The sequence below is a fragment of the Neophocaena asiaeorientalis genome, unplaced genomic scaffold (assembly GCF_003031525.2).
Source record: "Neophocaena asiaeorientalis asiaeorientalis breed wild unplaced genomic scaffold, Neophocaena_asiaeorientalis_V1.1 scaffold14, whole genome shotgun sequence".
In the NCBI taxonomy this organism is placed as follows: Eukaryota; Metazoa; Chordata; class Mammalia; order Artiodactyla; family Phocoenidae; genus Neophocaena; species Neophocaena asiaeorientalis.
Genome location: NW_020175192.1, coordinates 10,956,171 through 10,982,486, shown reverse-complemented (window position 1 = coordinate 10,982,486; position 26,316 = coordinate 10,956,171). Strand labels below are relative to the sequence as shown.

Here is a 26,316-nt window from a genome sequence, read left to right as displayed (position 1 = left end):
TAGATCACACAACATTCTTATAGAGGCCCTGTATACCCCTAACCCAAACTCCCCGGTGGAAACATTTCATGTAATTATAATAAAATATCAAAACCAGAAAAATGACACTGGTATAATCCATAGTCCTCATTAACATTGTACCAGTTTTATGTGCAGTTATGTGTGTGTGGGTAGTTCCATGCAATTTTATCACGTGTAGATTCATGTAACAACCACTATAATCAAGATACACAACTTTTCCACCTCTCATGCTACTCCTTTACATACAGTCATACTGGTACCCCATACCTCTTCTCTTCCTCTCAGTCCTGGAAACTACCAATCTGTTCTCCATCTCTGTACCCTTTATCATTTCAAGAATGTTTTGTAAATGGAATTTTGTACTTCAACCTGTGGAGACTGGCTTTTTTCATTCAGCATATTCCCTCTGAGATCCAACCAAGCTGTTGTTGTTCCAGTAACTCATTTTTTAAAACTGCTGATAAGTATCCCATGGTATGGATGCATCATACTTTAACCACTCACTCACTGGAAATCAGGGTGATTACCAATTTCTGGCTATTACAAATAAAGGTGCTATAAACATTTTTGTTTGGACTTAAGTTTTCATTTCTCTGGGATAAATGTCCAAAAGTGCAATTGCTGGGTCATATGGTAGTTGCATGTTTAGTCTTTTAAGAAACCATCAAACTGTTTTTCTTACCTGACCATCGGTTGCATGACTGATTTGGCTTCCCCATATTCTTCCTAGCTTTTGGCATTACTATTCTTATTTTAGCCGTTTTAACAAGCATGAAGTGACACCTCGCTGTGGTTCTGATTAGCACTTCCTCAATGGCTATGATGAGCATCTCTTTGTGTGCTTATCTGCCATCCACACCTCTTTAGTGAAATGGCTGTTCGTGTCTTTGCCTGTTTTCTGCTTGGATGTAACACTCTCTTTTCCCTTACTATTGAGTTTTGAAGGTGCTTTATATGTTCTAGATGAGAGTCCTTGGTTAGATTTATGATATGTAAATGCTTCCCCCCACTCGTAGCTTGTCTTTTCACCTTCCTAACAGAGTCTTTCACAAAATAAAAGTTTTAAATTTTGATGGAGTCCAGTTTACCACATTTTTTTTTTTGGATTGTGCTTCTGGCATCATGCTAAGGACTCTTCATCTAACCCTAGATCCTGGAGATGTTTTCTTCTAAAAGTCTTACAGTTTCCCGGGATTCATTTTGAATTAATTTTTGCGTGAAGTTTGGGTGAAATTCTTTTTTTTTTTTTTTGCCTATGGATAGCTTTCAATTGCTCCATGATATCTGATGAAAAGACTACCTTTCCTCCACTCAATATACCCTTGTTAAAAATCAACTGAAAGGAAACCAATTGAGCATATTTGTATAGGTCTATTTCTGGAATCTCCATTCTGTCCCACTGATTTAAGTGTCTATCTTTGTGTCTATCTTTGTCAATGCCACAGTGTCTTGATTATTGTAGTTACACAGTAAGCCTTAGTATTGGCTACAGTAATTCTAAACACTTCTATTTCAAAACTGTTTTCGCTATTCTAGTTTCTTTGTCTTCTCATGTAAATTTTTAAATTTTATTTATTTATTTTTGGTTGTGTTGGGTTTTCGTTGCTGCACGTGGGCTTTCTCTAGTTGCAGTGAGAGGGGGCTACTCTTCCTTGTGGTGCACGGGCTTCTCATTGCAGTGGCTTCTCTTGTTGCAGAGCACAGGCTCTAGGTGCGCAGGCTTCTGTAACTGTGGCTCGTGGGTTCAGTAGTTGTGGCTCACGGGTTCTAGAGTGCAGGCTCAGTAGTTGTGGCGCACGGTCTTAGCTGCTCCGCGGCATGTGGGAATCTTCCCAGACCAGGGCTCGAACCTGTGTCCCTGCATTGGCAGGAGGATTCTTAACCACTGGGCCACCAGGGAAGTCCCTTCTCATGTAAATTTGAGAACAAGCTTATTTATTTACAAAAGGTCTTGCTGGGATTTTGATAGAAACTGCAATAAATCTACAGATAAATTTGTGGAGGACTGACATCTTCATTATGTTGAGTCTTCTAATCAATAAGCATAGTAGGGCTTCCCTGGTGGCGCAGTGGTTGAGAGTCCGCCTGCCGATGCAGGGGACACGGGTTCGTGTCCCAGTCCGGGAAGATCCCACATGCCACGGAGCGGTTGGGCCCGTGAGCCATGGCCGCTGAGCCTGTGCGTCCGGAGCCTGTGCTCTGCAACGGGAGAGGCCACAACAGTGAGAGGCCTGCATACCGCAAAAAATAAATAAATAAATAAATAAAATAAGCACAGTATACCTCTCCAATAACTTAGAATTTCTTTGATCTCTTTCATCAGCACTTTGTGGTTTAAAGCATAAAAATCCTGTATATATTTTATTAGTTTTATACATAAGTATTTCATGTTTTGAGCTATTAGAAATGGTATTATCATTTTGATTTTCATGGGTTCTTTGCTAGTATATAGAAATTCAATTTATTTTTGTATTTTGATTTTGTATTCAGTGACCCTGCTTAACTTGTTAGTTCCAGGGTTTTCTTCTTTTTCTTTTTTGTAGGTCCCTTGGGATTTTCTATGTAGACCATTGTGTAACCTTCAAACAGGAACAGTCTTATTTCTTCCTTTCTAATTTCTATGCTCTATGCTTTTTATTTCATTTCCCTGACTTTTTGTGCTGGTTAGAATTTCCAGCACTATGTTGATAGTAAGAGTGGTAAAAGAGAACATTCTTGCCTTCTTTCCCTACAGAGAAAACATTCAGTTGTTCATCATTAAGCATGATGTTAGCTATGGGTATTTTTTATATACTTTTTATCAAGCTGAGGAAGTTCTCTATTCCTAGTTGGCTGAGTCTTTATCATGAATGACTTTTTTGTCAAGTGCTTTTTCTGCAAAAATTGATATGATAATGTGATTACTATTATTTATCCTGTGAATACAGACTGACTTTCAAGTACCAAACCAGCCTTGCATCCCTTGAATAAAACTCTCTTAGTTATAGTATATAATTGATTTTATACCTTGCTAAATACAATTTCCTTATATTTTGTATAGGATTTCTGTGTCAAGGCTCATGATGGATATTGGTCTGTAGTTTTCTTTTTTTTTTTGTATTAATTTAGCTTTGGTACCAGGGTAATATTGTCCTGATAAAATTATTCTCTCCTCTGCTATTTTGTGGAAGAAATTGTAAAGAATTTGTATTAGCTCTTTTCTTTAATGTTGAGTAGAATTCTCCAGAGAAACCATCTGGGCCTGGAGATTTCTTTTCCAACAGTTCCTGTGGGTTACTTGAACATTTTTAAAATGGCATTTTGATTTATTTATCGTGTTTTTATAAAAAACGTTTAATTCTGAGATAACTGCAGATTCATATGAAGTTGTGATGTATAATAGAGAGAGATCCTATATCCTATTCACCCAGTTCCCTTCAATGGTAACATCTCACTTTATAATTGCCTTAAATACCTCCTCTACATATACCAAGAATCACATTGAAGAATGTCATACTTTTTGTTCCAACTGTCAAACATAATTAAAAAACTCAAGAGGAGGACTGTCTATTGTATGTCCCTATATTTTTACTCTCCTTCGTTCTTCCGTCATTACAAATGTTCCCAGCTTTTTTCTTTTGTCATTTTCTATTTGGAGAACTTTGTTTAGCCATTCTAAACTAAGATCTACCAATAAAAAATTCTTAGTTTTACTTCATCTGAGAATGTCTACTTCAGTTCTATTCCTGAAGAATATTTTTTCTGGGGACAGTTCTTTTCTTTCTGCACTTAAAAAATGTTGTGCCACTTCCTCTGGGCTCCATGGTTTCTAATGAGCAATCTCCTGTCATTCAATTTTTTCCCCTATAAGTAACATTTAGTTGCTTTCAAGATTTTTTCTGTTCTTAGTTTTCAGAAGTTTGATTATGATGTGCCTTGTCATAGACTTCTCTGGGTTTATCGTGTTTAGGGTTTATTCAACCTTTTGATTGTACAGGTCTATGTCTTTTGCCAAGTTTGGGGAATTTTCAGCCAGTATTTATTCAAATACTCTTTCAGCTCTATGCTCTCTTCTACTTCTGGGTCTCTGAGGACAAAGACATTAGATCTTCTATTATTATTCCACAGGTTCCTGAGGCTCGGTTAATTTGATGTGTTCTCTGTTGTTTAGGCTGGGTAATTTCTGTTATTACATCTTCAAATCCACTGCTTCTTTCCAAAGTCTTCTTGATTCTTCTCTGGAACCCATCCAATCAGTTTTTTATTTCAAATATTGTATTTTTTCAGTTCCAAAACTTCTACTTAATTCTTTATTACATTTTCCATTTCTTTGTTGAGATTTTCCATTTTTTCATTTGTTTCAAGAGTGTTTGTAATTGCCTGTTGAAACATCATTACGATGGCTGTTTTAAAAGCCTTGTCAGATAATTCCAACATATTTTATTGTGATGTTGGCATCTGTTGATTCATCTTTTCTCATTTGAGTTGGGATTTTACTGGTTGTTGGTATGATGAGTGATTTTTTAAAGTATCTTGGTCATTTCGGATATTGTTAAGAGACTCTAGATCATATTCAATCTTGTGGTTTAACAAGCCTCTACTAAAACTAAGCCAGCAAGGGACTGTGCCAGTAGGGAAAGGCTGGGGGTGGGGAAGACTCTGACTCTTTACCACCAGGACGTCCTGGCTCTCTACAAGGTCTCCATGGACACCATTGTTGTGGGGGGGAGGGGTGGCTGTCTTGTTACCATGAGAAAGGGGTGCAAGTCCATGCTCCTGACTCAGCCTCCACTGACACTGTGGGAGGGGGACAGATGCTTTGTTACTGGTGTGTGTGACAGAGTCTAGGCTCCCCACTTGGCCTTCACTGACTCTACTCCCACTGAGACGAGGCAACTCATCACCACAAGGCAAGAGTGGAAACCCACTGACACTGAAGGGGCATGGGATAGCAGAGAAAGGAACGTATGAAGTTCCAAGAAGGGGAGAGGCACAGGTGGAAGGGGAGAGACACAGGTGGAAGTCTAGGCCCTCCACTTAGTCTCTGCTGACAAAGGTGTAGGGCCTATTTCTTTTTATTCCCCCTAGTGTTTTGCAGGAATAGCATGTTCACTGTCAAATAGGTTTCTATCATTCTAGGATACCCCATTCCCAGTCCCTGGCAAGACAGAACAGACTTTTCTTAGGGCTTTTTGTGTTTGTAAAAGTTGGCATTCCTGGGTTGTGGTCACCCAATCTGAGATGTGGAGGAAACAAACAGAAAATCCAGAGAACTTAATGCTACATCACTCCGTAACTCCCAGGGTCCCACACTGATCCATCTTCTTCTCTCCACCTTTCAAAGTCTTCTTATGTTTGTTTTATGTATGACGTCCAGTGTTTTTAGGTGTACTTAGTGGGAGGGATAGGAGACGTGTCTATTTTATTTTGTGTGGAACCAAAAGTACATGTGTATTTAAGGAATTAAAAGCCTGACTTAACCTAATTTTATGTAGAGTCAACCTAATTTTATGTAGAGTCAAAATAGAAGACGAGGGCTTCCCTGGTGGCGCAGTGGTTGAGAGTCCGCCTGCCGATGCAGGGGACACGGGTTCGTGCCCCAGTCTGGGAAGTTCCCACATGCCGCGGAGCCACTGGGCCCGTGAGCCATGGCCACTGAGCCTGTGCATCCGGAGCCTGTGCTCCGCGGCTGGAGAGGCCACAACAGTGAGAGGCCCGCGTAACACACACACACACACACAAAAAAAGAAGACGAGCATTAACTAAGAATCAGAGAAATGTAGTAACAGTTAAGAAATAATCCCATCTTCCATAGAAATATTACCTTTCTCAGCTGTCCTCCTGATCTTGGGAATGGTGAATTTTTTCAAGGGATTGACATCTATACCAGTAACAAATAAAGGTTCAGTAGTTGAGTTCATTTTCCATAGCATCTTGTATTTAGCAGTCTTTTTCATTTCCATTTTGCTGGTGGCCTAAAATCAACCCAAAGTTATTAAACAAAAGGTCAATAAATACATAAGAGGCAATGGCAGTAAAACTATTTAAAAGTTATTACATGAAATTGAATAAAGATATATTTTTGGTCACACTCACAACAGATTTCCATCTCAATTTGGCAGGTTACCCAAAAGAGAAAATGAATTAACAATTTTGGGTTTTATACAATATAAAAATATTTATTTTGTAGGTTCTAATATACATTTTCCTCGCAACTTAAAGCCTGTGTGTTTCTGAAAAGCTTAATAACATCCAAACAACAATTTCTGTTAACATTTGGTTAAGCTCTTGCCAAGTATCTATTTTTTAAAGTGTTTTTCCTATACACTTCTGTGAATTGAATGATATTCTCTAAATTAGAATCTTTGGCTTTGGGAGAAACTTATGAAAGTTTTAAACCAACTATTGCATGGCTATCCCTACAACTGATAGCCTAAAACAGTCACTATCACTCACTGGCTATTGCTCCACAGTATTACTACCAATGGTTTAAGACATCATATATTGTTATACTACTAGTAACATATTCCTTTTCCTTCCTCCTCCTTTCAACCCTTTTCCCCAAACATACACACACATTGATTAACCTTTCCAGTAGAACTCATACTGGATATCAAAGGAAAGCTATGGTGCCCACACACAGAGAAATATATGCAAAGATATATTTTTCATACCATTTCATAATATGTTTCCTGGGCCTCCTGATACCTATCAACTGCTTAGTTCAAGCATTAGGTCACAATCCAAATTAAGAGGTGCCAAAATTCTACATAAGCGTCACAAAGGAAAAGATTCTAGCGAAGGTTCACAAAGGATTATTCCCCACAATCCCCACTCCTTCACCCTTTATGAAAGGTGATCTTGCAATCAAACATGGATCAGAACAGGGAACCGACCAAGACCTCTAGAAAGCGAAGAAAATCAGCCTTTCTCTCATCCAGTCACGTGGACAGACACTAGTGGTGTAGCCTACTAACAAGAATACCCTTAACACATACTAGCTCCAGAGATATTTGTCAAGACTGCCATGTTCATGTGGAAGTTTAATAAGGTGGAAAAGGGAGAAAAATTTACTTAGAATAACTTTTATTACAAAAAACTCTTCAATTCATCATGTTCTATACCTATTGCACGCAAAGGTATACAGCCATCAGTTAAATATACTTTATACTTGAAGAGTCTCGTGCTGTGACAATCAGTATTTTCTTTAACTACAGTAAGATGGGTGATATTTCAGCCACACGGTTCCTTAAAAAATGTTTCTCTAGTAGAATTTACTAATAAAGACTTCTGAAATTGACTCATTTTGTTCCTCAGTGCAATACTTAGCCACAAAGTAGCTATGTTAAAAATCGTCTGATGAAAGATGAATATTCAGGAAACAATGTATTCAACATCCTTCATTAAGTAAGTTGTACCCAGCAAGTTTTCAAGTATAATCTTTCAAGTAGGAATGATACCCCTTTTACTTCAGTCCAAACAAATCAGCCACATTAAAGTGGTAACAAACTTATATATTTTTTCACGCTTATAGATCACAGTCCCAGAATCACTTATTTATGTTATTTATTTTTATATATATGTGCAAAAATATGTTATATGTTGCAAAATATATACAATAGTCCTATAACCATTATCTATGTATTTATATATATTATTTATTTTTCTATGTATAAAAATGAAATCACAAAGTTTGAATCCAGGGAGTTCATACTATGGCTGTGCTATGGGGTCCTGGATTATTCTAGGTGACAGTAAAGGGAAAAATCAATACTAAAAGCTTCAAGAATAGTTAATGCATAGGGCACTGAACTTAGTAGGTCCTTAACAGATACTAAAACGGATGAACTAAAGATCAAACAAAGAAACCAAAACCAGAAAGCTTCCCCAACAACTAAAACATCTATTCATATAGGTCCTAAGAGCACGTATATTATGAACAACTATAAGTCAATACATTTATAGATTACACAAAATAATAAATTCCAGGAAAAAATTTATTAAAATTGATTCAAGAAGAAATTAAAATAATGCATCATCTTATTACTACTAAAAGGAAGTTAAATTAGTAGTTACAAATTGATTCTAAAAATGAAAACGATATTACTATATCATAAATAAGCCAAGTACATCCCAGAAATGCAAGAGAGATTTAATAACAGGAAATGGGTATACTTCATTTACTACATAAACCTATTAAAGGAGAAAAAAATCAAGTGACTATCACAACAGATGAAGAGAAAGCACCTAATCAAATTCTAAATTCACTTATAATTTAAAAAATAGTCTTAGTAAAGGAAACATTCATAACTTGATGACAGGTATCTGCCGAAAATTTATAGCAAACTGGTAAATGTCTGATGCACTACCTTTTAAATTTAGAATAAAACAAGGATACCACTATCTCTGCTTCCTTTTAACAGTGTCCTGGAGGTACTCATAAGGGCAGAAGACAAGAAGTAAAAGGTATAAAGGAACTAAAAAACTAAAGGGGAAAGGAAAAGGGCTTGGGAATTTCTGGGAGTGACAGAATGAGTCTAAGCTTGTAAGAGAAAGCTTAGACCCAAATAACAGATGAAGGATGAATTTTAGGTAAAAGATCATAATGATTCAAATTTTGGTTCTACTATTAATTAACTATGCTGTTAGGCAAAATATCTAACTTCTCTGAGACTAACTGTATCCATACCTCACATGATTGCAGAAGCCAGTAAAAAACAACTGCACACTATGAACTGTTAGTGATATCCTGAAGTCTATAATGTGGACCCAACTTACAGAGTTTGTCCAGAAGCAGTATTGTAAAGATAACTAGGTTAGAAGTCAAGTGATATTGGTTCTAATTTTCGATCTGCAATTAACCAATTAACCTCAGTTAATCAACATGTCACTAACCTCCTTTGCAGCGCATTACTCTGCTTGCATTATGAATGCTGATACATTCTTCAGAGCCAGGTTAGCAGCAAAGGAATAAATCCCTTTTCTGTCAAATAGCCAGTCTAAAGACTTAAGCCTCTTAAAGTTTATCTTAAAAGAATATTTGTACTGAGTTTCCTAAAACTATCATTAAAAATTAAGGACCTGAATGCTTGAGACCACTGGTTATGGATTAGAGATTACTAAATAAACCTGCAAAATCTTTTACCCGCTTACTATCAAAAAATCTTGGGCTTCCCTGGTGGCGCAGTGGTTGAGAGTCCGCCTGCCGATGCAGGGGACACGGGTTCGTGCCCCAGTCCGGGAAGATCCCACATGCCGTGGAGCGGCTAGGCATGTAAGCCATGGCCGCTGAGCCTGCGCGTCCAGAGCCTGTGCTCCGCAACGGGAGAGGCCACAACAGTGAGAGGCCCGTGTACCACAAAAAGAACAAAACAAAAACAAAAACAAAAAAACTTTACAGAACTTGGTGTTTCAATTGAACAACTTAGAGAGCCCTAGAGTTTCTTTACTAAGACTCAACTGCTATCAGTTATGAAAAGGTTTCCTAGTATAACGCAACTCAAGATGACTGTAGCTACATGAAGCATGAGAAAGTTTCTTTTTCAGTTCCCGTTCAAACTTCCACATTAATCAGTTTGTTGTTAACTTACCTTTAACATCTCTAAAAGTTTGCTAATCTCTTTTTAACAAAAACAATGACTCAGTTTCAGGATTTTCTGGCAAATGACACTGTTCTATTTTTACAATTACCTTTGATTTGTTCCAAATAATACAGATTTTCTACTTATTTTCCATCCCAAAATATACTTAAGTTAAAAATAAGTCTATTATAAAATATTAAAGACACTATTCTAACGGTGATGTGCAGATATGGCAAAGATCATCCCTCTTCCAGTAATCTCAGGAAGGAGTTCCTGATGAATAAATAAATGACAAATAAATAATGTTCTTGAAACCTGAGTCACAAACACATAAATTCTAAGTTCTTCAGCAGAGTTCTAAATGGTTAAGAGTAAGAATTACTTCTGATAAAAGGTTAAATCAGGGCTACCCTGGTGGCGCAGTTGTTGAGAGTCCGCCCGCCGATGCAGGGGACACGGGTTCGTGCCTTGGTCTGGGAAGATCCCACATGCCGCGGAGCGGCTGGGCCCGTGAGCCATGGCCGCTGAGCCTGCGCATCAGGAGCCTATGCTCCGCAACGGGAGAGGCCACAGCAGTGAGAGGCCCGCGTAATGCAAAAAACAAAAAAAAGGTTAAATCATATCATACATATGATAAACTACATACACATTTAATGAGATTAAATCAAGAATCCCCCAGTTAATAAAAATAGAACTACCATATGACCCAGCAATCCCACTACTGGGCATATACCCTGAGAAAACCATAATTCAAAAAGAGTCATGTACCACAATGTTCATTGCAGCACTATTTACAATAGCCAGGATATGGAAGCAACCTAAGCGTCCATCGACAGATGAATGGATAAAGAAGATGTGGCACATATATACAATGGAATATTACTCAGCCATAAAAAGAAGTGAAATTGAGTTATTTGTAGTGAGGTGGATGGAGCTACAGTCTGTCATACAGAGTGAAGTAAGACAGAAAGAGTAAAACAAATACCGTATGCTAACACATATATATGGAATCTAAAAAAAAAAAAAAGGTTCTTATGAACCTAGGGGCAGGACAGGAATAAAGACACAGGCGTAGAGAATGGACTTGAGGACACAGGGAGGGGGAAGGGTAAGCTGGGATGAAATGAGAGAGTAACACTGACATATATACTCTACCAAATATAAAATACCTAGTGGGAAGCAGCTGCACAGCACAGGGAGATCAGCTTGGTGCTTTGTGATAACCTAGAGGGGTGGGATAGGGAGGGTGTGAGGGAGACGCAAGAGGAAGGGGATATGGGGATACACATATGAATATAGCTGATTCACTTTGTTATACAGCAGAAACTAACACAACATTGTAAAGCAATTATACTCCAATAAAGATGTTTAAAAAAAAGGCAAAATTAAAAAAAAAAAGAATCCCCCAATTAAGACAATATGATGTCAAAATGAAATATATTTTAGTCCAACTTTTCACTTCATAGATCAGGGGTTGGCAAACTATAGTCTATGGGTCAAATCCAGCCCATTACTAGTTTTTGTAGGGCCCACAGCTAAATGACTTTAAAAAAAAAAAAAGGAATATTTCATGTCACTTGAAAAATTATATGAAATTCAAATTTAAGTGTCTGTAGTAAGTTTTACTAGACTATAGCCACACTCATTCACTTACCTATCTGTCTATGGCTGCTTTCCTATTAGAATAGCATAGCTGAGTAAATATGACAGAGACCCTACGGTGCACAAAGACTGAAATATTTACCATCTAGCCCTTTACAGAAGTTTGCCAACCCCTGTTATAAATGAAATAACTAAGTATCAAAGAATTGGAACAATAAAAACTAGGTCTTTTTTTTTTTAATGTCTTAAGTTAATCTTTTTTTTAAAAAAATATTTATTTATTTATTTTTGGCTGTGTTGGGTCTTCATTTCTGTGCAAGGGCTTTCTCTAGTTGCAGCAAGCGGGGGCCACTCTTCATCGCAGTACGCGGGCCTCTCACTATCGTGGCCTCTCTTGTTGCGGAGCACAGGCTCCAGATGCGCAGGCTCAGTAGTTGTGGCTCACGGGCCTAGTTGCTCTGCGACATGTGGGATCTTCCCAGACCAGGGCTCGAACCTGTGTCCCCTGCATTGGCAGGCAGATTCTCAACCACTGCACCACCAGGGAAGCCCAAACTAGGTCTTATGATTTCCACTTTGTGGCTTTTTCTTCTATACTCCCATTGTCTCAATTATCTCTCCACCATATTCTGAATTTCATTCCTACCCACTTTGCTTCTCTGTATCCAGCCCTACAGCATTTAAACACACTCACCTGATGAAGTAAAAAGCGAAACACACAAAACTTGCCAGGGTCAGAAAGATTTGCCCTTATCTATATCACCTCCTACTTCCTCCTCAATCTATTGTGATTTCCACCTTCATTACTCTACCTAAACAGCAATCTTTGTTACCAATGATTTCCACGTGAGTCTCTCATCCACATAGTATGTTTCTGGCTCATAACTTACTTGGCCTCTCTATCTTTGAAACTTGTGACCGATCTCTTCCTGAAACACTACGCTGACTTGAAATAAATGCCCTGACTTCTGTGATGTCATAATCCTGATTTTACAGCTGCTTCTCAGGTGGTGGTCTCTTAGTCTCTTAGCAACCCATCTGTTTTAACCTGACCTTTATTATTGTTTTAATTAATTTTCATTTTTATAAGATAAATTTTAAAATATCCTCTTAAATTTTCTTTTAGTATTTTTTCAAACTAATCTTCGTAAATAAAAATAAAACTTTGTGTTTTTAATTTGCATTTCTTTCATTATTAGCGAGACTGAGTCATCCTGTTTATTTTTTCTGTGAATCACTTGTTCCAATCCTTTTCTCGCTTTTTTTTTTGTTAAAATGGTCTTCAGTTAATGATTTATAAGGACTCTATATACACAAAAATTAGTTTTTGCCTGTCATAAGTGTTGCAACATTTCTGTCTTTTAATTTTGTTGATGCAATTTTCCTCCCATAGCAAAACTTTAATTTTTGTGTTGTCTGCTTTCTGAATATTTTAGTATACTGGATTTTTATACTATCACCAGGAGTATATATACCCTCACTGACACGTGATACTTGCAAACTTTAATTTTTGTCAATCTGATGCAAATATCTCATTGTGGTTAGTTTGTACTTCTCTGGTTTTTTTATGAGACTGATCTTCTACTGGGTATATTTATTGGTCATTTGTGTTTTCACCTTTGTGAAATGCCTGGTTAAGTTTTTTCCCACTTAAAAAAAAATTTCCTTCCTTTTATTTATTTATTTAGGCTGAGTCAGGTCTTAGTTGCTGGCATGTGGGATCTTTTGTTGCAGCGCGTGGGCTTCTCTCTAGCTGTGGCGTGTGGGCTCCAGAGCACATGGGCTCAGCAGTTGCGTTGCACAGGCTCTCTAGCTGTGGCACGCGGGCTCCACAGCACATGGGCTCTGTAGCTGTGGCATGTAGGCTCAGTAGTTGCGGTGCATGGGCTTAGTTGCTCCGCACCCGCGGCATGTGGAATCTTAGTTCCCTGACCAGGAATCGCACACGACTCCTCTGCGTTGGAAGGTAGATTCTTAATCACTGGACCACCAGGGGAGTCCCCCACTTTTCTATAAAGCTGTTTATTCTATTTAATGTATCTGTAAGGAATCTTTTTGAGATACTAACTCTTCACCAATTATACTTGTTGCAAATAATTTCCCCTACGTTTTTTAAACTTGCCTTTTCACTTTTTGAAGAGAAAAAGTTAATTTTTTAATGTAGTCAAAATTATGAAATTTTTCTTTGTATTTGGTGCTTTCTTTTTCACTTTCGATCAACTTTGAGAAATAATTATCAAAAGTGGCCAAGATGGTGGAGTAAAAAGACCCTGAGCTCACCTCCTCTCATGAGCACACCAAAATCACAACTATCTGCAGAACAACCATCAATAAAAAAAAGACTGGAACCTACCAGAAAAGATCTTCTACAGCTGAAGACATAAAGAAGGAACCACATCAAGACCACTAACATCAGGGACTTCCCCAGTGTTCCCGTGATTAAGAATCCGCGCTTCCACTGCAGGGGGCGCAGGTTTGGCCACACAGTGTGGCCAGAAACAAAACAAAGACCACTAACATCATACTCAACGGTGAAAAGCTGAAAGCACTCCCTCTAAGATCAGGAACAAGACAAGGATGCCCACTCTTGCCACTTTTATTCAACACAGCTTTGGAAGTCCTAGCCACAGCAACTGGAAGAAAAGGAATCCAAATCGGAAAGGAAGAAGTAAAACTGTCACTGTTTGCAAATGACATGCTACTATACGTAGAAAACCCTAAAGGCACCACCAGAAAACTACTAGAGGTCATCAATGAATTCGGTAAAGTTTCAGGATACAAAATTAATATACAGAAATCTGCTGTAATTCTATACACTATGAATGAAATATCAGAAAGAGAAAGTAAGGAAACAATTCCATTTACCACTGCATCGAAAAGAATAAAACACCTAGGAATAAACCTACCTAAGGAGGCAAAGGATCTGTACTCCAAAAACTATAAGATGCTGATGAAGGAAACTGTAAGACCACACAAACAGATGGAAAGATATACCACGTTTTTGGATTAGATGACTCAATGTTGCTAAAATGACCATACTACCCAAGGCAATCTACAGATTCAACACAATCCCTATCAAATTAACAATGGCATTTTTCACAGAACTGGAACAAAAAAATTTTTAATTTGTATGGAAACACAAAAGACCCCGAATAGCCAAAACAATCTTGAGAAGGAAGAATGAAGCTGGAGGACTGCTCCCCAACTTCAGGCTCCATGACAAGGCTACAGTAATCAAAACAGTGCGGTACTGTCACAAAAATAGACACAGAAATCAATGGAACAGTATAGAAAGCCCAAAAATAAACCCATGCACCTGTGGTCAATTAATCTACGATAAAGGAGGCAAGAATATACAATGGAGAAAAGATGGTCTCTTCAATAAGTGGTGCTGGAAAAACTAAACAGCTACACCTAAAAGAATGAATTAAAACATTCTCTACCACCATTTACAAAAATAAACTCAAAATGGATTAAAGACCTAAATTTAAGACCAGATACTATAAAACTCCTAGGGGAAAACATAGGCAAGACACTCTTTGACATAAAATCACAGCAATATTTTTATGGATCCATCTCCTAGAGTAATGGAAACAAAAATAAACAAATGGGAACTAATTAATCCTAAAAACTTTCACACAGCAGAGGAAACCATAAACAAAAGACAACCTACTGAATGGAAGAAAATATTTGCAAATGATGTGACTGACAAGGGATTAATTTCCAAAATATACAAACAATTCACACAGCTCATTATCAAAAAACAAACAACCCAATCAAAAAATGGGCAGGAGGGAGACGCAAGAGGGAAGAGATATGGGAACATATGTATATGTATAACTGATGCACTTTGTTATAAAGCAGAAACTAACACAGCATTGTAAAGCAATTATACCCCAATAAAGATGTTAAAAAAAAAAAATGAGCAGAAGACCTTAACAGACATATCTCCAAAGAAGACACACAGATGACTAACAGGCTCATGAAAAGATGCTCAACATTGTAATTATTAGAGAAATGCAAATCAAAACCATAATAAGGTATCACATCACACTGGTCAGAATGGCCATCATCAAAAAGTCTACAAATAATAAGTGCTGGAGAGGGTGTGGAGAAAAGGGAACAGTCCTACACTGTTGGTGAGAATGAAATTGGTGGTCATTATGGAGAACAGTATGGAAGCTCCTTAAAAAACTAAAAATAGGGTTACCATATGATCCAGCAATCCCATCACTGGGCATATATCTGGAGAAAACTCTAACTCGCATGTACATGTACCCCAATGTTCATAGCAGCACTATTTACAATAGCTAAGACATGGAAGCAACCTAAATGTACACTGACAGATGAACGGATAAAGAAGATGTGGTATAAATATATACCATAATGGAATACTACTCATAAAAAAGTCATAAAAAAGAATGAAGTAAATGCCATTTGCAGCAACATGGATGGACCTAGAGATTATCATATTAAGTGAAGTCAGAGAGAGAAAGACAAATATCGTATAATATCATTTATATGTGGAATCTTAAAAAATGATACAAATGAACTTATTTACAAAACAGAAATAGACTCACAGGTGTAGAAAACAAACTTATGGTTACCAAAGGGGAAAAGGGGGGGTAAGGATAAATTTGGAATCTGGGATTAACAGACACAGACTACTATATATAAAATAAGCAACAAGGCCCTACTGTATATAGCACAGGGAACTACATTCAGTATCTTGTAATAACATATAATGGAAAAGAATCTGAAAAAGAACAGATATATATGTGTAACTGAATCACTTTGCTGCACATCTGAAATACTGCTAATCAACTATATGTCAATAAAAAAATAAAAATTAAAAAAAAGAAATAATTATCCCTAAGGTCATTAAGATAATCTCCTATAGTCTCTTCTAAAAGTTTTATAGTTTTGCCTTTAAGTCTTTAATCTGACTGAAATTCATTTTTGTCTAAGGTAAGAAAGTAGGGCTCAGTTTTTCTTAAGACTATCAAACTGTACTAGCATTGATTAGAACAATCTTTCCTTTCCCTGTTTATCTATAATGCCATCTCTGAGAAAAATCAACTTTCTATATACACAGGAATTCTATGGTCTCTGTTCTGTTCTACTGGTTGGTGTATCCTGCACCAACACCATACCATAATAAATCTTGATATATGTCGGGGCATGGCCAAAAGAAAAAAAAACAAATCTTGTTCTTCTGAAGCATTTTTGCTCTTAAAAAACACATTTTAAAATGAGCTTGTCTAATAAGGAATCTTGTTTAGGTTTTAATTAGAATTTCATTGAACCTACCGATGATCAATTTTACAATATTGCTTCTGTTTTTATGTTTTGGTTTTTTGGCCCTGAGGCATGGGGGACCTTAGCTCCCCAACCAGGGATTGAACCCGCACCCACTGCATTGGAAGGTGGATTCTTTACCACTGGACCACTAGGGAAGTCCCCAATGATCAATTTTAGGAGGAATGACATTGTTATATTAGTCTTCCTATCTGTGAACATGATATCTCTCCACTTATTCATCACTAATATCTTTCAACAAAGTTTTACAATTTTTTTCCATGAAGGTTTTACACGTTTTAAAGAATTTATTCCAAGATACTTTATAATTTTTAAATTACTACACTGTATACCATGTCATGTATTTTTCAGATTTACATTTTATTCACTAATATGTTTTAAATGGTGTTGATGATAATGATAATAGCAAAGGATAACATTTATCTATAACACTTACTAGCTACCAGTTATCTAAGTGCTTTAGATATTGACTGATCCATTTAATCCTCATTATATCCCTATGAGATACCCTTATTTTTAAATTAGAAAAACAAGTACAGGGAAGTTAAATAATGTGCCCCAGCACACAAAGCTAGAAAGTGTTGAATCTGGAATTCAAAGCCAGGCAGTTTGGCGTCAGATTGAATGCATTCAACAATGAGGCAAACTGACTTTCAGTGAAACTGATTCCTGCATATGAACTATCCAGCAACCTTGTTAAGTGCCTACTAATTCTAATAATTTCTCTCCATTAGCAACTATATCCTCTACGAATAATGAAGGACAATATAATAATGACTTACAGTTGTGTTTCTTCCTTTCCATTTCTTATACCATTTAGTTCTGTGCTTGCCTTATCTTGCTGGCTAGAAATTCTAACATACATCAAATACGTGATAATGGCAGGCATCATTGTTTTTTTCCCTTGATTTAAAATTTTTTAAGGGAATGTTTTAAATCTTCTGCAATTGAGTGATAAATGTTTTTTGGTAGACATGCTTAAAGCATGTTACAACAGGTTAAATATTCCTGGGTATAAAATTCTAGGCTGCCTGCTATTTTCTCTCAATACTCTGAAAACATTATCCCACTACTAACTGTCCTTCACTGCTCTTGTCAATGAAATTGCCTGTCATTCACTTATGGGCAATCTTTTTATCTGGCAGCTTTTAAATTCTTCTCTTTGGGGTTTTGCATTTTCATAATGATGCTTTAGTCTCTCTCTTTTTGGCGTGTGGGATCTTCCCGGACCGGGGCACGAACCCGTGTCCCCTGCATCGGCAGGCGGACTCTCAACCACTGCGCCACCAGGGAAGCCCTAGTCTAACTATTTGATGGACTTTTTGTATCCAAGGTTTCGTATCTTTGACAGTTATATAAAATTCTCAGCAACTTTATCTTTGACTGTTGCTGTGGCATTGTTGTATTTCCTCAGAACAGGACTTTTAGTTAACTATGTTCAAACTTCTACCTTTATTCTTCATGTATCTTAACTCCTAATTCATATCGTTCATGTTTTTTCCTTAGGCTGCATTCTCAGTAAGTTGATTTAAAATAAATGAAGTTGGTTTAATACACACCCACAGGAAACAAAGGTAGAGATAATATGGTATCTGAATTTGCTTAAAACATATACAGTTTATAACTGCTGAAGCTTAAAAACAGGCACATTGCAGTATTTTATTCTCAGGTATGTTTGCATTTTCCATAATAAAAATAGAAATATAAGAGTGCTTGGTTAAATGTGCATAAATTATCCAAAAGAAGTAGTTGCCTGTGGAGAAAGGAACATTAGATGATTTAGAAATGGGGAGGAGGGAGATTTATCAGTTTCTGTCTTTATTACCTTTTCATTTTTATCTTTGTAAATGTATATCCTCTTAAAAATTGAAAAGACTTCCTTCACTATTAGTGAAGACTCCCTTCACTCCCTCCCCATAGCAACAAAAAATATAACATACCTAAGAATAAACTTAAAAATGGACTGGGCTGACATGAAGACTTGTAAAAAAAAAAACAAAAACCACACACACAAAAAAAACTCTGAGGGTTATAAAAGTTTTGCTTAAAAGCATAATATGCACTTTATCTTTGAGCAGAAGTATGTATTATATTGAATATGCAAAAATCTTCCCCTATTAAGCCTTTAAAGTTGATTCAATCTCGAAGTTGACAAAAATAATATTAAAGGTCATATGGAAGAAAAAAACAGAATGAAATTCTGAGAAATAATTAGAGGAGGAAAACTGGCACTATTAAATATTAAAATTTATTTAATAGTTACAGCAATTATAATTAGCTAGGTACACTACCACTCAAATCCAGATTCTATTAAAAAGAAAGAAGGGATCATGAATAATAGGCAACTTGAAACTGTGCAACAGACTTAATAATAAACAATGGAACACCGGGGTCAGGAAAAAGACCAGAAAACCCCATGCTTTTTAAGATGCTATTATTGGTATTCCAAATCAGCAGGAAATCTATGGTATTGATTAAGTTAGGGTGGAAACAGCCGATTCTAACCAAAATCTCTAAGAACCACTGCCCTAGAGATGCTCTTGCACATGTATTCCTAAAGGTAAGTAATCTTCCAAGCAGCACTGTCACTGAACAACGAACTGAGATGTCTATCACCAACCAGCAGATAAATAAGCTGCAGTATATATACCAGGAAATACAACACACGAATGAAAATGAATGAACCCCAACCATATGAAACAGAATGCCAAATCAAGTTGCAAAAGATTAAAATATGATTCCATTTATATAAACTTTAAAAAAACAGGCAAAACTGAATAATCTGTAAGAGTGGAAATATGACAGCAGGCAAAGCATTAGCTCAGGTGTGTTAACAAACTTGTAGAGTCTCCATAGAAAATTTTCAATCCTACATAGGTGAACAACTGAGGCTAGAAAAAAGTACATACAGAAGGGTTTAGACAAACTTGTGCTTAACAGATCTATAGTGATATCCTTCCTCCTCGTCACCATTCATTCATGGTGATCCATAATGTAGGCGTGACTGATGACTGATAAAACTACTGTATTATTTTTATTCCAGGAAACATTTTTTCAAATTCCCATGCTTTTCAATCATTTATTAAAGTCAATATGAATTGGAATGTAGTATTTTTATCTCCCCCACCAAAAGATCACTATTAGGTTAATAGTCGATATTATATCAAGTAGCAATCTATAACAGAAAAAATATGACAGAAACAGAAAAAATATGACAGTTACATAACTGAGTGGTAACTGAATGCTGTCAAAAGAAAAATCTAACCACTAAAAATGTACTATTTTTCAATAATCCCAATTCCCTTTACCATTCCATACTGTACCTATTATATTTTATACATTTCTTCAAGTATTATACTAGGCTTCACCCTGACCAGCCCATTACTGACAGCAAACAGAGGCCTAAATGTTCCAGGAGGAACTGCGTACAACCAGAATTATGTTAGTATATTAAAAACTTACCTTTTAATGATTTAAGTGAGTTTTACATTTTCAGATTTTTACATCAATCTTAATTTTTAAGTTTGTTAAAGAAGTAATCATAACCCTAAAAATAGTTATAATTACTCTGTGTTCATCCTAATTGAAAACATTTCAATGTTCTAAAATTCACTGATCTCGTGACATGTAGAGAAGGTAAGATCAAATCTCTAATACGACCACTGATCATATACTGAATTATATAATAATCTTATCAATACACAAAGGATACTTACTTTGATCAAATACTGTTGTCTTTGATAGTTTTAGCTATAATCACCACTGAATATGAAATTGGTATAAAAAGAGACATGGATTGTGCAACCAGAAACCAGCTGGTCTTATTGGTAGGACTAAAGTTTCACAAGTCCAATAACATCAGTAAAAAGAGGGCTGGGGTGAAAAGAGACAACATACTAAAGTTATGGAATCCTTAGCTCTTTTGCTCTTCCTGGCTCACAGAATGTCAGGACTACAGAGAATGCCCTCTGCAGGTATGGAAGGGCTAAAATACATATATATTTAACATGTACCCTTTTGTTGAAAGCCACCATAAGATGTGCTTTGGGGAAAAAAAAAAAAAAGAGAATGAATCTAAAATGAAGATGACATGGGATAAAAAAAAAATGAAAGGTTCCAAACAGGGTAGTAATCTTAGGATGGATGAGAGTGGCACATAACTTCTAGGAAGCCACCAGTCTAGACTAAAGCAGAAAAATGGAGGCTCTAAGAGACAATTCTCCTGGTCAAAAAGAAAAAGGAACTTAAATGTCTCAGCCAATAAAAACAAGACTGACAAGTTATGGGTACATTTGCAGAAAAAAATTATTAGACTTATAGAAAAGCAGGCTAAAAAAAGCAATGATTATCCTACAGAGAACAGACAGCCACAGCTGTAGTAAAACAATATCTGTATCATAACAATGTGAGCATTGACTTCTAACAAAAATTTTTATGTTGTTAGAATGGGGGAAGGTAGCGGAGTGGTGGTGGCTGGATGGAAGAGCTTTGTTCTCATTGACCATAAAGACAAAAATCAGTGGATAATTTCTATAATTGATAAATCAAGAAATACTATTGAAACCATATTATCTCTAAGTGTGGAGGGGAATACCCAGAAGAGTAACTGTTAAGAGTTGAAGGTGGCTGCCCCTAGGAAGTAAAACTAGGAACAGAAGAGAGTGGGACAATGGACAACTGTTTTCCAGTATACATCTCTAGTATTATGACTTTTTAAATAATTCCACGTATTAGTTTGATTAAAAGAAAAAGTTAAAAAGTAACAGTTTTTATATGTCATATTTCCATAAAAAATAATACAAATGAATATATATACAAAACAGAAACAGACTCACAGATACAGAAAAAAACTTGTGGTTACCGAAGGGGAGAGGGAAAGGGGGAGGGAAGAAGAAGGGAAAAACTAGGGGTATGGAATTAACAGATACAAACTACTATATATAAAATAGATAAGCAACAAGGATATACTGTATAGCACAGGGAATTATACCCATTAACTTGTAATAACCTATAATGGAATATAGTCTGCAAAAATATTGAATCACTATGCTGTACACCTGTGTACTATTGCTGTACATAATACTGTAGATCAACAATACTTCAATTAAAAAAATAAGGATATAAGGCTATGCTATTACATGTGGCAGCAACTTTGATAGGAATCAGAATATCTAGGAAGAACAGTGTAACATCTTTCAGAAAGAGGCAGAGTATTCACTTTGATGGAAAAATATGAACTTTGGTATCAGATACTGAAGAGTTCTCACAGATCCAGGTAACATCCCAAGGAGTATGGGGGAGAGCTTGCTTTTGTTGTGGGAGTGGTTGTTATTGTCATGTAAATGTTCCAAGTCCTTTTCCAACTCTTAATGTTATTTGGCTATTTGTATCATTTAGTTTTTGTAACACACTTGACATTTTTATAAGCGATGTTTGTCTCTTGTTGGAATTGTCTAGTTCATCGAATGCTAAATAGAAAGTAGCGGTATTTTGTATAAGAAAGAAAATTAAGGCTAAAAGAATAGCAACTATAAACTAGGATGTAAAAGAAAAATGTTCAGAAGTAAGTGCTTTTATTCAAGTAACAAAATCTTGAAGATACAGGGATTAAATGATAAAAGTATCAACAAAGTTTAAAAAAATCCTTTCTCACTAGAAATGTGCCTGGAAAGGAATGGTTCTTGGCATCCCTACCTGTCCACAATAAGAACTATGCACAGTAACAGCTTTTTAATGTAAACACGTAACTTCAAACTCAGTTTGGGTTGTCACACAACTCTTCACTAAAAAGAATGCATGAGGAGACAGTCTGAGACACTTTAATCAGGAAGAAGAACTGACTTGTTTCTACTGGAAGGAAATACCATGCGTCACAAAGTAAATTCAGCAAGGAAAAAAAACCGTGGCAGATGATATAACAAAAGTTAAACAATAATTATGGCTTGGGTTATTGGTAATTTCCTTTTTACTTTCTACTTTTATATTTTCTAATATATTAAGTTCAGAGGGTTAGAGTGAAGACTGTTCTAACACCCTATATTACATAGAAGGATAAATATACTGATTAACTTTAGACCTAAGTTACATATGTATGTTTTAATTTCTAGGCAAATAAGATGGAGGAATAATTGGTTTGGTGAAGAGTCTCACTCATTGATTTGTAAACAATGACATCTAGTTTTTCAATAACTGCTACCTCTCCCAATCTGCTGAGTAGCATGTTCTCTTACAGAGTTCATAACTTCTTTTTAGCACTGAAATCACAGAGTCCTAACCACTGGACCACCAGGGAATTCCCCAGAGTTCATAACTTTTAACTCACTCTTTATTATTAAGTCTCACTTAATTAAGAGAAAGAAAACAAACTTATAATAGAGAAAAAGAACAAAAGACAAAAATTATTTTTTTGTAAAAGCCAAAAAAACCTTTTAAATACTTCTGCTAAGACTGATCAAGAGGGAAAAAGACATATTTAAGACAATTCCTTTATGAATCCTAATAAGATTTTTTTTTTTGCAGTTAGAAAAAAAAAAGATTTAAAAATGCATGCAAGGGGCTTCCCTGATGGCACAGTGGTTAAGAATCTGCCTGCCAATGCAGGGGACACGGGTTTGAGCCCTGGGCCAGAAAGATCCCACATGCCACGTAGCAACTAAGCCCGTGTGTCACAACTACTGAGCCTGTGCTCTAGAGCCCATGAGCCACAACTACTGAGCCCAGGTGCCACAACCGCTGAAGCCCACATGCCTAGAGCCCATGCTCCACAAGACAGCATGATGAGAAGCCCATGCATCGCAACAAAGGGTAGCCCCCGCTGGCCACAACTGAAGAAAACCCGTGCAGCAATGAAGACCCACTGCAGCCAAAAAAAAAAAAAAATTGCATGCAGAGACTTCCCTGGTGGCGCAGTGGTTGGGAGTCCGTGGGTTCAAGCCCTGGTATGGGAGGATCCCACGTGCCGCAGAGCAACTGGGCCCATGAGCCGCAACTGCTGAGCCTAGGCTCTAGGGCCCTTGAGCCACAACTACTGGGCTCATGTGCCACAACTGCTGAGCCCACGTGCCTGGGGTCTGTGCTCCGTGACAGGAGAGGCCACCACAATGAGAAGCCACCGCAATGAGAAGCCACCGCAACGGGGCATGGCCCCTGCTTGCTGCAACTAGAAAGCCCGTGTGCAGCAACAGAGACCCAATGCAGCCAATCAATCAATCAATCAAATAATATGGCCATTAAAAAAATGCATGCAGAAAAGTAACTGCCTGAGAATAGCCAATATCCTTAACTGTTATTAAATTTATTATAATGTTACTATAATCAAAATGATGAAGTATTGGCTCAGGACATATATAGACAGCAGGACCAGAACAGAGTCCAGAAATAAATCTAAGTATCTGTGAAAAATTAATACATAATAAAGGTGTCAAATTGTTAGGAAAGAGATGGCTTATTTATTAAACGGTGCCAACATAAATGGTTATTTTTTAAGGAAACAAGACTAGATCCCTAATTGAGAACATAATATAAAAAAAGTCAGGTTCGATACAGTAGAATTAATCATGATACTCTCTAGCACTGCTAGGCATTTCAGGGGAAAGGAAATCTAGAATGTTAGGAAAATTATTAATGAAATGGAATGAGTGACCATGGGCAAATCCAGCTTCAATAATGGTACAAAGTATGCCAAGAGGCTGATAAAAAATACAACCGTGAAAGAGGTTGAGATTATAGTGAAGATAAAAAAAGCAGCAGGGGAGAGATGAAATGGGAGGCATGGAAAAAAGAGATGGTAGTCAAAAAGGTTACGAGAACGTCTGCAGTCCCGTAAGAGTGGCAGTTTCTGGTAATGTGTTTCCAAGCAGAAATGAAGCACTACACTGAGGAGGTCAAGAGCAAAAAGGTCCAGGCGCGTGGAAAGGAACTGGATGACGACAGAAAACTGGAAGGAGAAATCCCTTCTGAGGTCACAGTAAACACATAGAACACTAAGAGGGAAAACATGAATACTGGAGGATCTTTAGAAGATCTCCCACTGGTCAAGCTGAGCTGACCATTAGAGGGTAAAGGATTATGATCTGTATGATGAGAAGCAAAAAGGCTCAGATGAAAAAAAAGTATAGCTTAATGACTCAAAGGTTAACACCTAACTTCATACAAACAGATTTTCAATAAATGTCTCTTGAATTGAGGTGGGGGGGAGTTAGAGAGGTAAAGTCAAACAATACACTGTTTGTCATGGGCTGGGAAACTTGAAACCAAATTTTGTTGAAGGGGCAGAGAATGCCCCTACGCTGCTATCAGTAAAAAACTATCTATTAAATAATCGCCTTCTTTCACTTAAAGAATGTTATGGACCTTTATTTGTCCATTAATTTGGGCAGGAGCACCTGGCTGAGCATCAGACCATTTGTTCTTATTGATTTCAGATTCAACATCCATGAAACCATTATTGTGTGTCACATATCGCATTAGATATAGAGATTATTCAAAAGGTTTAATGTCAACGCTTTGTGAACATACACGTTTAAAGAACGCTCGACTTCATTGTAGTCACTTAGAAAGTTCTATTCCTAGTTCTCTCAAGTTCTTTAACTTGAGGTTTAGCTATAGGTGACTTGGAGCTCTGGAGGAGAGAGGGACATCTGGAATGCCTAAATGCAGAACAATGATAATCATAAAGTTGTTGTGTGTTTTTTTAAACTGCTCCTCAGTCTTATACACAGAAGGTGGAAGTTATTAAATAAAAAATGTCTCTGGATCATCTCCACCCTCTTCACATAAAGTCAACAGAAAACTAGAAATAAAATAGCAAAGGAGGTTCAAGAATAGTTTTATTTTGTTTCTAATTTTATTAAACATGGCCATTAGGTCTATCTTATCATTTCTTTTCCACTCATCATGTTTACTTTGCCATTGCCAAATCTCAAAATCTTTTAGAAAGAGCACCATGTGGAGATTATCAAATCCTTTTGGAGAAGATGAGCCATCTGTTGAGTCCTAGTTCCCTGAAGGGCATTATTCTAAATCAAGACGAGGGCTTTTAACAGCTACACAGTAATTCTAGTAGGTATCTGGACTCACTACAGAAAAAAAACAAGGAAGATTAAAAAAAAAAAAAAAGAAGAAGAGAAAAGACAAAGCAACAACCCCCAAGAGAACAGCTCTGCTCTTCTCATACTTGTTTTACTTAGGTTTAAAAGATTTTAGACAAGCAGAACTGTGTGCTTCTGAAATCAGTGCCCGAATCAACCACTTCCCCAGAAAGACACGGCTGTATCCAAAGAAAATACCTTACGTTAGAATGCACTACATCTTTAAACTCCTAGAAATTTATAGTAAAACGTTACTAACTTGAACTATTCGGGGAGAATAAAATCTTACTGCCTTGGGGTGATCTTAATAAATATATTATGGAATGTTACCAAGTAAAAATCCGAGAGAAGCTCTCAGATTTGTTCTGAAGACTTTACTAAGATTGAAAAAGCCAATTTTTCCCCAAATGGAAAAAAGTCTAGAACTAATCACAGTGACCAGTTAAAATATATGGAAAAAAATCTAAATTGTCAGCCCCAGTTACAAGTAGCTGAGGGTAACCTGGCTAGAGAGTTCACCCTCTTGTGACTTAATCCAACTTCTCACTTTCCTTCTAAATTTTATGGAACTGGTTTGAAAAAGAATTTTTTCACTAGTATTTATGATATAGTATACAAGATATCAGCAGGCATGGGTTTCCTGTCCTGATTCTACCACTCACTAAATGTCTGCTCCTAAGCTTTACTCTTCTCATCTGTGTTTCAGTAAGGCTTAAGGCTATATT

The 26,316-nt window shown here is 36.7% G+C and overlaps 1 protein-coding gene across 1 annotated transcript in view; it reads right to left on the bottom strand.

Moving 5' to 3' along the window:
* TEX15 (testis expressed 15, meiosis and synapsis associated) overlaps positions 1–5,963 on the bottom strand; it is a 40,143-nt gene extending 34,180 nt beyond the window's left edge. The window contains 1 exon segment of the mRNA XM_024764990.1: positions 5,825–5,963. Within this exon segment, the coding sequence (XP_024620758.1) occupies positions 5,825–5,963 (139 nt within the window).
* Positions 5,964–26,316: the final 20,353 nt, after the last annotated feature.